This window comes from Trachurus japonicus, chromosome 17 (assembly GCF_045865225.1).
Source record: "Trachurus japonicus isolate A0001 chromosome 17, Traja_1.0".
Taxonomy (NCBI): Eukaryota; Metazoa; Chordata; class Actinopteri; order Carangiformes; family Carangidae; genus Trachurus; species Trachurus japonicus.
In genome coordinates, this window is record NC_140923.1 from 18,047,072 (window position 1) to 18,064,292 (window position 17,221).

General features: G+C 38.8%; 2 protein-coding genes and 1 long non-coding RNA gene across 3 annotated transcripts in view; 2 read left to right on the plus strand and 1 right to left on the minus strand.

Moving 5' to 3' along the window:
* The window catches only part of crhr2 (corticotropin releasing hormone receptor 2), a 31,739-nt gene extending 23,559 nt beyond the window's left edge, over positions 1-8,180 (plus strand). Inside the window, exons 7-12 of the mRNA XM_085803940.1 lie at positions 2,470-2,530; positions 2,613-2,685; positions 3,191-3,276; positions 5,509-5,644; positions 6,184-6,225; positions 7,330-8,180. Coding sequence (XP_085660066.1) covers positions 2,470-2,530; positions 2,613-2,685; positions 3,191-3,276; positions 5,509-5,644; positions 6,184-6,225; positions 7,330-7,470 — 539 coding nt within the window. The 3' untranslated portion in view covers positions 7,471-8,180. The remainder of the gene's footprint in view (positions 1-2,469; positions 2,531-2,612; positions 2,686-3,190; positions 3,277-5,508; positions 5,645-6,183; positions 6,226-7,329) is intronic.
* Positions 1,891-2,132, plus strand: LOC146970472 (uncharacterized). The gene is made up of 2 exons (XR_015037998.1): positions 1,891-1,990; positions 2,041-2,132. It is a non-coding gene; the product is annotated as an uncharacterized LOC146970472 (long non-coding RNA).
* A 4,755-nt stretch (positions 8,181-12,935) lies between the features above and the next one.
* myl13 (myosin, light chain 13) lies at positions 12,936-16,150 on the minus strand. Its single transcript, XM_085804077.1, has 5 exons — positions 15,979-16,150; positions 14,497-14,524; positions 13,956-14,105; positions 13,578-13,751; positions 12,936-13,473 (listed from the first exon to the last, which is right to left on the minus strand). Exons 1-5 carry the CDS (start codon positions 16,081-16,083, stop codon positions 13,367-13,369), a joined length of 564 nt encoding a protein of 187 aa, XP_085660203.1. The 5' UTR covers positions 16,084-16,150; the 3' UTR covers positions 12,936-13,366.
* Between the last annotated feature and the right edge of the window lie 1,071 nt (positions 16,151-17,221).

A 17,221-nucleotide genomic window follows, 5' to 3' on the forward strand; every position in this document is an offset into this window, starting at 1 on the left:
TCAATCTAGAGCTAATGATCTAATAAGATTAAAATATTAAGTAACTGGCAGTTTTTTCTGATGATGATATATTATCTGCACCACCTCCTCTGCGAGGAGAGGTCAACTCTTCACTATGCAGATGTTGATTAAGCTTGCCTTTTGTTTTAATCCAGTCTCATGGTGAAGCTACATGCAACATACAGTACTGGAGGTATTTTCAGTCGACAGAAAATCTAGAAAAACTTTACAGTGTGTCACTCACCTGTTAGAAAGACTATTAATTGGCAGACAAATTGTACCACAGTGCTTGGGATAATTCTGCAAAAGAAGAGTGCATAGAAGAAAAATGAGCATTAATTATTAAAAAATTAATCCCTACAGTAAATAGGTACTGTACAATAGCAATATGGTATGGTGGTTTATTTGTACAATGGCTGCAGCCAGTAGGGAGAATGGATTTCTTGTTGTGCCACACTTGAGAAAGTGTTAATTAGTGTTTATTAGGAAATGATAGAAGTAGGGCAGATTAAATCTGTCTTCCACCAGAGGACTAATGTTCGCTGGGACTGAAATAGGTTTAGACCTGTATTCTTTCAGCTCCATTAAAGGTCATTTGACTGATCATTTCAGCTCTTACACCACCTGATCCACTTTGTCAAGCTGGATACAGAACTTGACCACGTGACCTTGTTTTTAAAATGTCTGATTTCATGCGCTGGCGTAATGATCTTTAGCCGGAAGATGTTTCGCATAGAGTGCTTGTGTAAAAGGAGCAGACTCTTCCTTGAACTGCAGTCCTCAGTGCTTCGGGCTTCACTTTTTAATTTTCATCTGAACATGCAGTAAAAAAAAGCTGCAAAAAGGTTGTGGTGCAAGTACAATTTCATGGACCACACTGACTGACTGACAAATGACTGTTGGTTAATAACTTATTATTATTATTAGATGGATGGGCAGTGTGTGCTTAAAGGACTTGTTTTAAGTTTTTATATGAATGTGGATAAAGTTGTACAGTGTTTCACTTTAGGTTTGGTAGTAGATGCGTTGGTCTGCACTTATATTATTGTATTATTATTTATTTTAAGTTGTTAATTAGTGGTTCAAGGAAGCTGTAATCCAAATTTGTCTGAGCATGAAGCAGGTCAAATAGGCAGGCCTATAAGGATTTCATGATGAGAGGCAGGTGTGGGTAAGACTGATGACTGATTAATGGTTAAGAAAATTAATATTTCATATATAATCCTTAAAAATAAGACTAAAAATAAGCCTTTTCAATATTCAATTGCACATTTAGACAAAAAGGCCATCATGCCCTGAAAACATATAATGGCCATGTATGCATTTCATAAACAACTCCTGTTGATTGCCGATTACTTCTTAACTACTCTTCATAGAGACCTGTGGATTTTAGCCGAATGTAATAGAAATTTGACTTTTTCTGAGATGATTTAAAGTAATGAGTTCTATTCGTACAGTTTAACACCTGCTTTAAATAATTCATCCATTTATTAGCCATACAGAGCTATTTAGATTCACAGGGTAGGTGGGAGTCTGTGAAGTCAGTTATGAAATTATGTGAGTACACTTTACTCACAGGAGAAGACCAGCAGCCACTCCACAGATAAATGCACACAGGTCCATTATTTCTCTCCTGCACCTCTGAGCTCAGCAGCTGTGGCTCCTGAGTGATGTGTTCTCATGACTGTAAAGCCTCTGTTGGCTTAAACGTTGTTAGTGTAGCTGACTGCAACCTTTTCTGAAGAGGAAAGTGGGAACATGTGTCTTCATCTTTTTTTCCCCAGGTTTGTACTTCGTGGAGTACAGAGTCCTGCAGACTTGTTATGTTTGATCAAGCAGCACAAATACTGTGTGGTCCTCACCTTCTGCTTCCAGTGCCAATCAAAAAGCTTTTTTTTACTGTGGGTGGCTATTATTCAATACACAAAATTTATTAGTTTCATTAAAATCTTTTATATAAAAGTATTCTCTGCCCCTTATTGTCATGGGGGTAAAAACCTCAGGACACTACGACGAGCAGAGCCGAGCTTCACCAATAAGGTTCATCCAGGAATAGAGATGACTCAGTTCAGATAACTCAGGCAGCATTAAGCCTCAGCAGGCTCAAGTAGACAAAGACAAAAAAAATCAAACAGGTGAAGACAGAGCAGTGGTTGCTGCTGACAGGCTGCCTAATTAACCAACCAATATAGGCCAAACCCAAAAACATACAGACAAAAAAGAGTGTAGAAAAGGCAATAGACAATTCGGTGGGCAATTAGGGAGAGCAGGTCGATATGAACACTCTGAGCTGATTAGGGCATTGAGAGCAGGTTAGGAGGTGGGCAGTGGATAAAAGGTGAGAAGGTGGTGAAGAGAGAGTGAATGAAGAATAAATAATGAATAAGACGGTGGGACTTCTATTCTGGTTTTATTCTGTCCCTGGCTTACCTGAATCTTGTGTCTTTTATTTATTTATTTTTTTTACAGGCATTCCCTTCCCTATAATAGTAGCCTGGGCCATTGGAAAATTGTATTATGAAAATGAACAGTAAGTATTCAGTATCAAATCTATTTTCCTACAATTTCCCCTAATAGGATGCCACTGAATCTCTCCTCTCCTCTGTCAACAGATGTTGGTTTGGTAAAGAACCTGGAAAATATATGGATTACATTTACCAGGGACCAGTTATTCTCGTCCTCCTGGTAAGCGTCAACACAGAAACCCATCGCACTGTGCCCCCGTGGTCATTATTTTCACTTTTCTTTTTCTGTTAGAACCATCAATTATTATTACACTACACTAACAGAAGATTTATCACTAATGTCTATTTGTAGGTGTAAACTAATGAAAAAAAAAACTGCCCTGGAATGAAAATTGTTTTTATATAATGAATCATCATTTTCATTCCTGCGACTAGCTTGTCAAAAAAGGTGGAATTAATCATCGCAAATAACAGCTCTGGAAATAAGAAATTGTGTTCATAGCAACGTATCCACATACAGTTACGTAAAAGCTGTTACACCAGCATGTAGCAGCGCGGTTCTGATGGGTGTGCTCCTCTGACACTGTCTTGCTGAGAAAAGAAGTGGCTTTGACTTGTGTCGCCTTCTGCTCCTCCCACTCGGCATTTAATGAGCGAAGTGGATCTCAGTGTGAGCCATTAGCGCAGGGTTCAAAACTAATTATTCTGTGTGTCTGTTTTTCTAGATAAACTTCGTGTTCCTCTTCAATATAGTACGGATTCTCATGACCAAACTAAGAGCTTCAACCACATCTGAAACAATACAGTACAGGTGAGTACATTATCTGCAGGACAGCAGGAGTCCCACATGCTTTAAAGGGATAGTTCAACATTTTGGCAAATTGGCCCATTGCCATAATCCCTATACTGTAGTTTTAGCAGTGGGTTTGTTACTTTTAATCGTCAGTGCAAGCTATTTTTAGAACGGCAGAGCAGAGCTGCAAGCTGCTCAGAGCTACGCTACAGAGGCTAATGGGATTTCTTGGTTTCCCTCATCAAACTCATCAAATACACAATCCAACAACTCCAAAGTGGACAAGTTGTGACCTGCACATTCACCAATCACCACGCTATGAAATAATAACAGAACGAGTTGTTTCCAAGGCAAATGCAAGAAAAACTGCCCCTGACAATAACGTGCATCAGCGGTTTTGCATGAATTTACCTCGAAAACAACTCTGTCTCGTAACGTTCTGTTTATTATCTCATAGCGTGGTGAATGTGCAGGTCACAACTTGTCCACCACAGCGTCTTGGAGTTGTTGGATTGTGTATTTGATGAGTTTGATGAGGGAAACCAAGAAATCCCATGAGCCTCCGTAGCGTAGCTCTGAGCAGCTCACGGCTCTGCTCCGTCGTTCTAAAAATAGCTTGCACCGACAATTAAAGGTAACAAACCTACTGCTAAAACTATAGGGATTATGGTAATGGGCCAATTTGCCAAAATGTTGAACTATCCCTTTAAGGCGGTGAGAAAATACATCTGTATCACCAAAGTAGCTAATTTAGAAAGCAGGCAACTGTAATTTGAATCTTTGCAATCAGTCACTGCTTTCATCCAAATCAATGAGTTTCATCCCCAAATATTTCCTCACTGAGTGGATACTTGAGGATCTGATCTTATTGACAATACAATCAAATCACTGCTAAGTACTGCAATAGTACAGATCCATTATCATTATTATAGCTTTTCTGTGCCCCTTTCAGGCAGGTAAGTGTTGCTGTTAATTGCTGTTAATGTTGGTATATGAAAACAGTAAATCACACCAACGCCGTCAAAGGTAATTCTTTGTTTTCACACTGATAGTTACAGTAGAGAAAGTAAAATGGAGTTGTCAAAATATGTTGATTTTCTCAGTTGTGGTTCCTCCAGTCTTGTAGGATAGATGCATGTTGTAGGCTGTTTTCTTGGGACTCAGATGTGAAATTTAATTTGCCAGGAATAGTGCCTATTTCAAGTCTAGACAAACAGATTGGTCTGAGTGAGCACAAGGAAGTTACAGTATGCGTTTGCACTATAGGGCCATTTCATTTAGTCCCAACAGTCCCCAATCTTCTAGAGGTGAAAAAAAGGAGGGTGACAGAAGTTGATGAGTGTTTGGTGTGTGCTTGATAGAGGTGAAATAACACTGTGTGCTTGAGGTTGTTATGCTGTGCCGCTAAAATTGTGTTTGATTTCGTACCTTGTGTATTTTTCTCCTTCAGGGATTATTTTGAGTTCATGAGGTGTTTACAGTGTCTCGGTTCTGACAACTTCACTTCAGCCTTATCACACTAGAACTGGTTTTCTGGTTGCTCAGTGACAGTGAGCCATGCAGATGTAAGAGAGTTGAGAATAGGGGTGTCAGGATATATCTGATGACCTCAAAATAGACCTAATGCTTCCTTCAAAACTCTGAATATATGAACAGAATAAATGGGTACTGTACTGTATGTGAATTTGATGAGATGGGACTTTTCTGTCATTTTCAAATTTCTGGCCTGTCACAACAACACACCAAGAAGAAGATGTGCAGGAGACATATCATATATACAGCCTGCATACAACAAATCCCTTTGGTTGGTGTTCATCTTCACAGCATGACACTTACTTGTTTATCCCAGGGACAGTTCAGTCCTGTTGGATCCATTTCTTAAACATGACTGATTAACAATTTAGTTGCTGCCCTATCACTTATTAAAATGAAAATATATTAGCAATCATGGCTCATTTTCAAACAAAAAAGAAAAAACACCATGCAAAGATTTTAAAAGTTTCAGTTTTTCTAAATGCATTTATAAAGCCATCAGTTATGCTGGATCTTCTCAACCGTCTGGAGTGTTGTGATAGAAAGAAGTGCTTATCTTGTTAGATGGATTTTTATCATAATGTTGATAGTGGTGGTGGTGTGTTTTCTCACAGTTCCTATTCTCTCAGTTTGTGCACCGCCCCTCCCCCTCAACATTTCAACACCAAGGGATATTTTAGTCATTTTTTAAACAATGTTCCATAATTTTCTCCACAGAAAAGCTGTGAAAGCAACACTGGTGTTGCTACCTCTGCTGGGCATTACCTACATGCTCTTCTTTGTGAATCCAGGAGAGGACGACATCTCACAAATCGTTTTTATCTACTTTAACTCGTTTTTACAGTCCTTTCAGGTAAGAATAATACGGAGTGACATTAACCAAGAAAACCCACACACGCTGTCTGGGAATGCAGAGAATGATAATTATAGTATGATGAAGTCATAATAGCTCTGTAGTGATTTCATTGTGTCCTGGAGTTATATCACTTCTCTCAGGGTGACATTTCAGGTTTAGGCTTACTTGTGGGAAAATGATTAGAAGTAGCATCCTGGCTGCGCTTACACACAATATGGCCTTCCTGCCGCATGTTCAGTGTTCTCAGCTGTCAGGATTAACAAGGCCACATGGGCATGATTTTTGCTCCGTGGCCTTTTTTTTAATCTCTCTATCTACTGTGTTTAAAATCGAAAACTGAGTGGGAGGCGAGAGCAAAAGGCGATTTCAAGCAGTTTCTTAGCTATATTTGCTATTTGCTATGACAAGGTTTTCTCTGAAAATGGAACATATTTGCCTTTTTATTTCATGATTTCATGATTCTCTTATGTCTCATCAGGTGCTATTATATAATACTACCATATTTTCTCTCTAATTGTAATGTGTCTAATCTGCAGGGGTTCTTCGTATCAGTGTTTTACTGCTTTCTAAATGGAGAGGTGAGTCACTTAAGTTTTGTCTGTATTCATGAATTTCACTCGGTTGTAAAATGGGGGGTGTTGATACATGATTTTAATAAAATTCCAAATGAATTCCCCTGATCAGTTAAGTCATTTCTTTTTTTAACTAATGTTAAAGTTCAGATGGGAGGTAGGATCAGGCACCTTTCAAGAGAGAGAGAAATAACCACAAGTTTTTGTTACAGTGAAATTGTAATATAATTACCTGTGTGATACTGTAGGGAAAAATTTAATTGAGCTTGGTTGTTTGGGTCTAATTAAAATACAAGTAAGTTGCTGGATATCCAGCTGTCATTAATGCTCTCATAAAAATTACACATTATGTCAGTAATGTAAATCTAATAGTGAAAAATAAAGGACCATCTTGCTGCTCTCTTCCGAGCTCAAATATAAGGGGTGGAGAAGCAGTTAATGATTTTGGGAAGAAATTGAGTCGCTACTTTTCAAATTATTTAGTGTAAGTGCTACTGGCAAGAGACTCTGTGGTATTAATGGATGGGTTTAATTTTTTTTGTAATGGCATTTTGATTACTTTCTGTCAATATAGTTGTACGTGGTTTTCTTGTTTGCCACAATTCTTCATCTTGCCCAGCTCTGATTTAAGAGGTTTAATAAAGTTAGGTGGGAAAATGTTTTATTGTGCAGCTTTCGAAATGCCAGCAGTTTCTCCACATTTGGCCATTAAAATATTTACAGTCAAAGGCATAGTGATAACTTTTCTTTTTAAATCGGTCTTCCCACCCACCCCAAAATAGAAATCCACTAAGCTCTTCAGCTCTCTCTGGGTTTTTTTGTAGAATATGCTGAGTGTCTGCCAACCGGGCAGACAGCCTCCCATTGTGTCCAGTTCTGCTGGAGGTTTCTTTCTGTCAAAAGGGAGTTTTTCCTCCCCACTGTTGCCAAGTGCTTGGTAATTGTGGGAATAGTTGGGTCTCTCTCTATTTGTAGGTCTTGGCATTACCTTTGCCATACAAGTGCCATTGGATAATGTTTGTTATAATTTGGTTCTATATAAATAAAATTGAATTGAATTCAAGAACTACAGTATGCAACTATTCATCCTTTTCATCCTCAACATCGAAGGTACGTTCGGCGGTACGAAAACGGTGGCACCGCTGGCAGGACAACCACGCACTTCGAGTGCGAGTGGCACGAGCCATGTCCATCCCCACATCTCCAACTAGGATCAGTTTCCACAGCATCAAACAGACAACAGCTGTGTGACCACTGAGACGCTATAATCTCTACAACCGCATCTGAGGGAACAGACTTCCTCTTCTAGTACAAATAATGAAGTGATTTACTGAAAGGACTGATTCCTCTGAAAAGTCCACAGTGTGTCCAACATGACTGAAAATTGATTGATTGTTGTTTATAGTCAGAAAATATAGCACCTAAAATTATATGTACACTGCATATGAAGTAAAATGGACAGATTCTTGAAAGACTTGTGTCTGTAACATACTGTAGCCTACATGAGGTATGGCGGTTTTAGTTTTTCCAGAGATTAGTGTAGACATCATCATTAAGCTGTCACATCACAACAAGTCTTATCTGATTCTTGTCTTCTAACTGCTTAATGGTTATTAGTGGAGGAAGATAACCCTGCAGGATTTATTGCAGGATACCTCATACACATTGTGACTTTGAGGGAAGGCAGCAAGAGATACTTGCAGTTTAATTGACTAAAATGCAAGGTTTCCAAAACAGCCAGTGAATACAATGAACATCAAAATACAAAAATGCTCTTTGAGTTTACTGCTCCTTGGCATCAGCAGCTGTTTTTGACAGCTTAGAAAAGAGCTTTGGGGAAAAGGGATGATCCACCTGAATTAAATATTTAAAATAAATGCACAGAATAAAAGGCATGAGATTTAAAAAGAGTCACTTCTCTTGCTAGTGAAAAGGGATTCAAAATAATTTAGTGTGAAGTGGTATCCAGCAAAACACTGGTGTACATTTTGGTCAATTGAGCTAAATATTTTATATAAGCTGTTCTAATGGAGCCTTTATAATGTATCCTCAGAGGAGTCTTCTCCTTAAAGTCTCGTTCTTTTATACCATATTGAATTTCTATTCTTGTACTGTACTGTTTTAAACAATGTTAAAAAATACTTCACAAGCTAAGCTTCCTCTCTAATGCTGTGTCCCAGCTCGTTGTTTCTACCATTGTTCAATTCCCCTTTGTTGGATATTGCTTTTTTCTCTCAGAGAGGGAGGATGTTTGACTTCCTTGTGGCTAATGAATGAGCAGTCTCAAATCAAGTAGCTAAAAGTAAGCTTGCATATTAATTTGCAAAACTGAAACTAAAAGTCATTTATTGAATGCATATGTGCCATACATGGATTTATCATGCAGGCACAGTGGAAACAGATTAAATTCTTCTGCCCCCCTAAAGTCTTTCTGGTTTTCTCGTAATCAGCGTCACAACTAAGCTGCTGGTTCAAGAGAAGAGAAGCTTGATTAAGGTCGCACGCACCAATCATATCCCTAACCACTTGCCCCGGTCAGGGCAACATACTGTCGAGGTTTAACACCAACTCTTACATCTGCTCTGGCTGCTCAAACAGTAATACTAGGAACAGCCGTTGTGCAATGGCCAACAAAAGTACATTTGTTTGTACTAAGGATAAAGACACATTAGATTTGAACAGGATTACCAACAGCCTGAGTTATGCTGCAAAGATTTGGTACAGATGTTGCTTTGCGTGTTGAGAATGTTTAAATGACATTTTTAAAAAATATGCTATCCACTTTATATCAATAAATTTGATGAGTAGATCGATTCTCTCTTCAATGTCTGTATGGTAGCTATCGTAATATACAGCTGGTAGCTAGTTAGCATAGCTTAGTATGTAGACTATAAATATGGAATAAATCCACCCTCCAATTAAATCACACATAGATGGTACAGTAATAAGTGAATTCTTGAGAAATGTTATTGTAATCTCAGGACAGAAAAAAGTTGCTGTTCCCCCCATTTTTACAGTCTTCATGCTAATATAAGATTGCTGACTAAATTAGCCATTGAGTCATTGAAGTGGTATCAATCTTCACATCTTAGGCAAGAAAGGGAAGGGAAATATTTTAGAAAATATTGGACATTCTTTAAGTTGTTTTATTTTAGCATATTTATTTATTTGTTTGTTATTTATCTGTTTATATTTATGAAATTATTTGAAATCCACTGGATCTAAATTCGGTATGGATTTTGAAAAAGCAAACTAAAACATACTTTCTGTGTATCTGAAGGTGTTGTATAGTGAAACATGTAACATTAAATATTTCATCAGTCTGTCTTTTAAAATGTAGCTACATTTTGAAATTTGTATTTTCAAAAATCTTTTTTACATTAGTGCAGACATTTCTTTTGTTGATGTGCTGCTCAAGTGGGCTGATGTTATATGTAATATCAGATGTGGATCATCCAAAGTCATTTAAATGTAAATAGCTTCATGACCTCATTGTAAACGTGGAGGGTACATTGCAGAATGCAATACATTGTGAAATATTTTCATACATAAACAATTCATTTATTCAAACTCACCAAAGATATAAACCATGTTTACCAACATACTGAATTTTTAATATCTACATATTTATATTGTTCCCACTGCACTTTGTAGACAAACAAACTTGTTGCTGTTATTTTGTACACCATTCATTGTACATACGTAAATGTATTCCACACAGTGTGAAGTCGGATTTGGTCATTTAAAACTGTACATCTGGCCTGCTGACTTTGTTGAAATCTCTTTGTTGAACCACCCATGTTGCCTTACAAACAAAAGGAAATGCATTTTTATGTGAAAAGGAAGCTAATGTCAGTGTAAATGATATATCATTGTGTTTTGGATATACATTTGTACATGCACATGTGAAAGGAAAAATATCGATTTAAATTAAAATTATTACTCTTATTGTTGCTCTCTGACTTTTCATGTTGAAAATCTCATATTTCCACGAAGCTTGTAAACATCACTGATTGGTTTTGACAGAGTATAATGCATCATACGCATTCAGTTACATTGGGCAATTTGGCAATTTAACATTAGTCGCAGATTGCACTAATAGGATTTGTTTAGTTGATTCATTATCCCATGTTTTATGAAATACATGCACCACTCATTTAATGACTCAATCAAGTAATTATTCTTATGATAGAGTATACTACTTCAGCCTCACGGGCACAGTGGCATGTAATTGTCTTGTAAATATAGTTTTTATGGAAGGAAAGATGCCCTGGGAGAGCGCCTGTTTGGTTATGTAATATGAATGTGGATACAGTTTCATGTATTGCAGGCAGGGCTTGAGTGAAGTGGAGCAGAAACTACTGCCTGTGCCCAGAACCCTCAGGACTGGGTGAGTTATACATTCCCAAACAATTAGCCTGGACTCTGATGCAGCCTAATAAAGGCTTGTTGTGACAATTAATGCTTTTTATGGTTGACAACAGTATGAAAGGCAGACAGTCGATGAGATATTCTTCAGTGTACCAATGCCAGAGGCGAACAGCACATCTGCACTTTTTTGCAGTTTGTTTGCCCTGATCTCCCTTGTATCTATATTGAACTTCATTTCACCAGTCATTATCTCAGCTAAAAATAAATTACTGACATAACAGCCTACAGGCTTAACAATGCTTCACCATTTATGATGTTGTAGTGAGATATTTCCCTTTGAAAAACAAGAACAAACAAATAAAATGTAGTGAGGTTAAGACTAAAAAAGAGTCAATGAAGGATTTCTCTTAGCTAATTGATCTCATCCAGAATATACTGCAGCTCCTGAGTGACATCCCTTAAAAAAGCCCCCTAGCAATATACCTGTAGGTCAGTTTATTTATCATTTTGCTTTCCTATTCTATGTTTTCTGTGGCTAAGAGAGGTTTGCCAAGACTGAGAAGTCAAGTCCAGTAGAGACTAATTAAGCATAGCCTGTGTTCCAGTCCCAGCTTTAGTAAGTCTCTAAAATAATCTCCATGCTCAACCTGGAAGATTCAGACCTGCAGTCAACAGGAAAGAAGAGAAAATAATCATCCATCTGATTGTTTGTGTCCTCCAGCTGTATTGTTGAATGTTTAATTCTTAACAAATTATTCTTCTTTCAAGCCCTTTATGCACTGCAAGGAATACAATTCATGGTGGTAATATTTGGTTTATTGTAGCCTATAGTTAGTTGGCATGATGATGGATGCATGATGCAAAATGTGGGTTCCAACATTTTTTCCAGCTTGACAGAGTCGGGATATACTGTATATAATTTTGCAATAGCAACATTAGAGGGGAACATTCCATGTTGTTTGTATCCTGAATGTTTTTCTTGCATTGAGAATTCATTAGAATAAGCGCTAAAAGCATGTAAGATCGACTGGTTGCATCGAAGCAACCTCTGTTGCCAAGTCATTCGCTAATGGGAAACATTATTACACTATTGCTCTTAGTGGAAGTGTACATTTAGGCTTATTTGATGTCTGTCACTCTGAATCTGAATAACAGAGAAGGGAGCAGAATTATATACTTCAGTTTATTTCCTTGCAAAGGGAATAGGCTACTTAATGCTATCTGTCCAATTAATCAAATCAATAAAGCCAAAGCAGAAAATGTAAAATGAGAACATTTTATTTCAGCGTTATATTTCTCCTAAGGATGAGTCCTTGGATGCTCGGGCTGAGTAAGATTAAATGGCATTTTAACAAGGACAGCATTGGTCTATACTAGCCTACCTGGAATAACATTAGGGGAATGACTTCATTGAGATACAGCTGGTCTACTGGTTGAATCAAAATAACCATAAACTGGTGCCATCCTGGAGATCCAATGGAAAATTGTCTGTGCACAAATTATGGCTAAATATATAGCCTGACACTCAGGCTGGAAGAGAAGAGCTGACTGACAAAGAGTGGCTTACGTGATGTATTGAGAGCCACTTTATCCCCAAGCTGGTGGGTCAGGCATTACAGGCTCATGGAGTGCAGCAAAACATTGTACTGAATATTTGATATATTATTTGTTGTTAGCAGCAGCTAACAAGTTAGCTTAGCAACAAATTGGGCACAACATGTTAGCCAACCACAGCTGAGTAATAAGCAAACACAACACTGAAATGTCTAAGCAGTGGTAGGCCTACTCAACACAATCCGAAAAACAAATTTCACATTCAGGGTAAATGTTAGTTTGACACAAAGCCTACTGTAAGTGCACTGGTGTTTTGCTAATGAGGGAAGGAGGTTTAGGCTGATTAGTCTTTATTTCAAGTGTAGGAAGATTCATCATCAGTAAGACTTGAACTCTGAAGGGATCAGATGGAAATTTGATGTAATTTTTGAATGCGGGGGATTTGAGTTGAGGTGAATCATAGTGGCGTGCTCTCATCTGAACATAAGGTGCACTGGAGCTTTGAAGCTGTACTGAAGGAATTAGAAAACACATCCCAACCCAAGATCCCTCATTTATTCACCATAGGATCTTTTCAATCACAGTGTTTATGGTGTCCCAAAATGACTTGGACAACAGCTCCATCTGCTGGGCAAAGAGAGGAAACACTACTGGAACTGTATTATATTGTTTTCAGTCTTGGCCCTCATTTGGTTTTCTGTGCACCCACAGACCTCATATATTTTTTACTTTCTCCTTTTTTAAAATCCCCCCTGTCCAAATGAAAGTGACCCTCCCTTAAAATTGTAGCCTTTTTCAAACTCTGGAGTTCCTTCCCTTTATTGTAATAACATAAAGTGCAAAGAGCCTTTTTTCCAACGATGGAGAACCTTTCCTGTCACACATAATTTGGAGTGAAGGAGCATTGTTTTGAAAAAGAGAGCACCATCAAAATTTATTTTTTTATTTGCCATGATCTACAACATTAACGGGGCCATGTGCAATGTGTGCACAGCATCAACAACAGTGGACTTAGAAAAACAAGGTGAAACATTGATGAGTCACAGATCCCTTTGAGAAACATGGAAATGAGAAATATACAAGATGGGATTCACAGGAAGATAAAGATCTTGAAGTGAAGTGAAAACAAGCTCATTACATCACTCCTGTTGATTCCATAATGCTGAGTGATGTAGCACCAGAATGACAATGAAGATCGCAGTGCACATGTACTGTACCCTTTTTAATTTGCCATAATGTGTTTTACAAAAGCTTCATAATTTATGCATCCATTAGCATCCTCTTGGTTTTGCATGAGTTGCTCCACCTCGTCCTCCCTCAGCTTCTCACCTGTGGTTCATGAGAGGGAAACTGTCAGCTCAGTATGTGTGTTTTCCTTACAACAGCAGCAGCAGTATAAAAATATCTGTTTGGGGCGAAACTGCAGGACTTACCGAGTGTTGCCAGAACGTGCCTGAGCTCAGCGCCCATGACTGTGCCGTTCCCCTCTTTGTCAAACACCCTCAGACCCTCAACGAAGTCCTCAAAGGTTCCACGATCCTTGGCCTTGCAGATGTGTTGGTGAATGGGGAGAAACTGGTCAAAGTCCAGCATTTTGCTCTGCATGTCTGTGGAAAATGAAAGTGCGGATTTTACAAAAAATAATAACAACTGTAATAATAAAAAAAAAGCAGGCTTAAGTTTTGAACTATATTTGAACCTTTTTCTGTATTTAACAGATGCTACATTTGAACCTGATTCAGCACAGAGTATTAGCACCAATCTCACCGTGCATTATGCAGGGAAAATCACTCTTTGTGAATACTACCGACCTTCAGCTTTGGGCTTTCCAAGGACATACGTGATCTCTGCGTTGGTGGGATTTTGGCCCAGAGCCCTGATCAAGTCACCACACTGACCATAAGTGATTTTCATCTCGTTGAGCGGAGTTCTGTCAAACAGCTGGAAGGCATCTTTGAAATCTGTTGACAAAAATAAAAGCCATGCAGTGATTCCTTTTGGATTCTGCTCAGTTCAATAAAATCTTTAAGGGGAGGCTTTAGAGTGTTCTCTGTGTGGCAAAGTCACTATCTATAATGGCATGCCTTGGATAAAAGGGTCCTCAGCTGAAGACAAAGTCAAAGAGGCCCAAACCTCACAGTATTGAACTTCAATTGGCATACCCCTCCTTTGACTTAGATGGATGTGTTTACTCGAAAACAATAGCACATCCCTGAACCACTGTATCATCAGCTATTGTTGAACATTTCTCACACACTAATGGAGCACGATCACACAAACCATTCATTCCCTCTATAAATAGCAGCCAGTCCATGCACCACAAATGACAACTGTAACCAGCCTCAACCTTACCCTCAATCTGCTCCGGGGTGAACTCCAGCTGAAAAGAGAGAAAGCAGACAGGGCCCTTAGATGCTGCTGCTCATTCAAGAATTACTAAAGCTCACAAGGGAAGTGAAGGGGATTGATAGAAGCAGATAATTAATTTAAAAAAAAAACAAAAAAACATAATAGCAAGTTGATAAGTACAATCCCTGACCTTGCCTCCACCTTCATCATGCCATTCCAGTAGATTGAGTTACAGTCTGCATGTGTCGTGATCTGATCATAGTCCATTGTTTATAAGTGACCTTGGGTCTAACACCCCCTATACAGTAAGTATACTGTCAGCTACTGTCAGATTCATTTGAGTTTATTTTTGGACGTGATATGTAGCAAAGAATCTTCGGTACGATAAAGACCAGTGAGGTCAGTAATTCGCAACCTAATGATTATGCCGGAGGTTTGTGTTGAGTATTAATGAACTAACTAATGAGGCTGATAAATGACACAGTCCTATCCAATTAAAATGTAGAGTTAGTAGACTTACTATGTGCTGCTATATTGTTAGGGTCATTTCAGTCATAGTGTTTTTTAACAGGTTCGGAGCTGGGAGTCTGACTAGCTTCAGTATCTGTATGACATTTGAGTTTTGCGGTCTCCATTTTGATGAGTTATTTTTAGGTCTAAAAATAAATCATTGTTCTGAACACTCATGACAAATGTTGACTATTAATACTCCATGTGTTTTTTGGACTCCCATCAGATGGTGCCCTCACTTTTTGGCTGCCGTCTGGACCTCTACCAAACCCCGTCTCCTCTGCAAAGCTTTGCAAAAATATTATCTAAACACTTATCTAAGCGTGCTTAAAGATGGATGTTGATGGATCTAATTATCTATATTTTTCTTCCTTTAGGTTTTTCCACCATGTCTGCCCTGGGTGGACTGGTGTGGGTGGTCTGCTATTCACAGACATAATGAAAATCATATTTTGTGGCTTTAACCGAGCTCCATTGTAACATGGCGGCTGGTTTGACCAGGAAAACATTTATCCATTGAAAAGGGGCCAAGTCAGCAGAAGATCTTTCCATAATGTGTGGTATCAGCTAGTTTGCCTCTGAACTTCACCAAGAAGTCAGCGCCTCCCTCACTGTGTAATACAATTTTGCCTGTTTGAACTTTAACAGATATTCTGTGAAGCTGTGAAATAGCGGTGAATATCTTACAAATTGTCAGGATAACCACAGCCCTCTCAAATGGATGCAGTCTTGTTTTGCTTGCATTGCCAAGTTTAGGTCACATGGGGTCTCTGAAACTCTCTAAATGCCGCACTGGTTAGTAACCATTCAACAGCTTCTATTAAATCAGCATTAATAGCAATTATCAAACTGTGAGATTAAACGAAATGTTACATTTTTAATGAAATTCCCACTTAAAGGTTTAACCACTCCAATCAATCAACATCTAAAGTCAGCTTACAGTCTCTAGTTGAATATAACAGTTTTAATAATTACCGTGATTGTTGTGGGGTCGAAATCTGGGGTCTTGGGGCGCTCAGGCTCTGGGGGCTTTGGAGGTGCTGCTGCTGGTTTGGGCTCTTCCTTCTTCTTGGGGGCCATTGCTAGAAGCTCAGAGGAAAGTGAAGGGGAGGACTGGCAGAGCAGGGGGATCCAGCACGCTGCAGCTGGAGGTGGCCCATTAGAGGCTGGGTCCCTTTATCCACTGTCCACAGGTGTCATCTTCACCCCCACCTCCCTTCCACGCCCAGCTACACTGCCAACAATAGGGGGAGGACTATAAAAGGATATGCCTTTGTGCTTCTATTTAAGACAAAGACAGTTGTGTGTTAGTGTGCGTACTGTATGTGTGTGTATCAGCAGAATTAGACGATGGAAAACTATATCAACTAAAATCCTCGGCCTGGAACCTTCTGCTGCTAATTGGGCTATTTCCATCAGCACAAGTGAGACCCTGCGTAACCCCCCTTATCTTAGGCTGTTGACCTTGTCCAGTGAAGAGTGGTGGGTGGTTATCAGTGAGGTGGGGGGTGGGGGCGTGAAGAAAATTATGATTGCTGGATAAGAGGGGTTGAAGCTCTTTAAATTACAACAGTTCTGTGTGATGAACTGCAATTCCCAGCAATTATCCTTGATTATTATTCAAAATCCCAGACCGGTGACACAGCTATTCACTGTGCACACTATGTGCCAAGATGAATCTTTTTTGTGATGACCATTTATCTGGTCTGATCAGAGGGATTTGCAGAGTATTAAACTCAAATCCGACCCAAAATAGGATCCAGTGAATGTTGTGTCTGTCTGCATCTCTGAGCCTTGTGTGTGTAGTTACATGTGAACCAGCCTCTCTTAATGGTGAGCATCTCAAACACAGGAGTCAAGAAAGTAATCTAGGATGACACTAAGTGCCACTTTGAGAAGCTGCCATTCACACTTGAATGGAGTCAGACAGAGTGGCAGTCAGAGTGGTGTTTGTTGGTGTTGGCAATGTTGTGGAATAAAGATTGAATGAATGTTAATAAACATCCAATCAATCTAAGAAATGATGAAATGATGTTTGTCTTCACATATGATAAGAAGATGAAGGTGTTCAATCAAAAGCCTTCCAAAGCCAAAGCCTTCCTTCTTTTTGTTAGATGACAAGCTGTAATCTGCAAATGGATCGTTAAGCACGGTATAAAAAACATACACACAATACAACATATTGATTTTCATTAGGCATACTGTAGAGGCGATAGCA

Excerpts from the sequence above, each read along its gene's own strand:
- myl13 (XM_085804077.1), bottom strand. The coding sequence starts at position 16,083 with ATGGCCCCCAAGAAGAAGGAAGAGCCCAAACCAGCAGCAGCACCTCCA. Across the intron at positions 14,106-14,496 it reads CACCCCGGAGCAGATTGAGG|ATTTCAAAGATGCCTTCCAG; the intron begins GTAAGGTTGAGG and ends TTTTGTCAACAG. Across the intron at positions 13,474-13,577 it reads GCACGTTCTGGCAACACTCG|GTGAGAAGCTGAGGGAGGAC; the intron begins GTAAGTCCTGCA and ends CATGAACCACAG.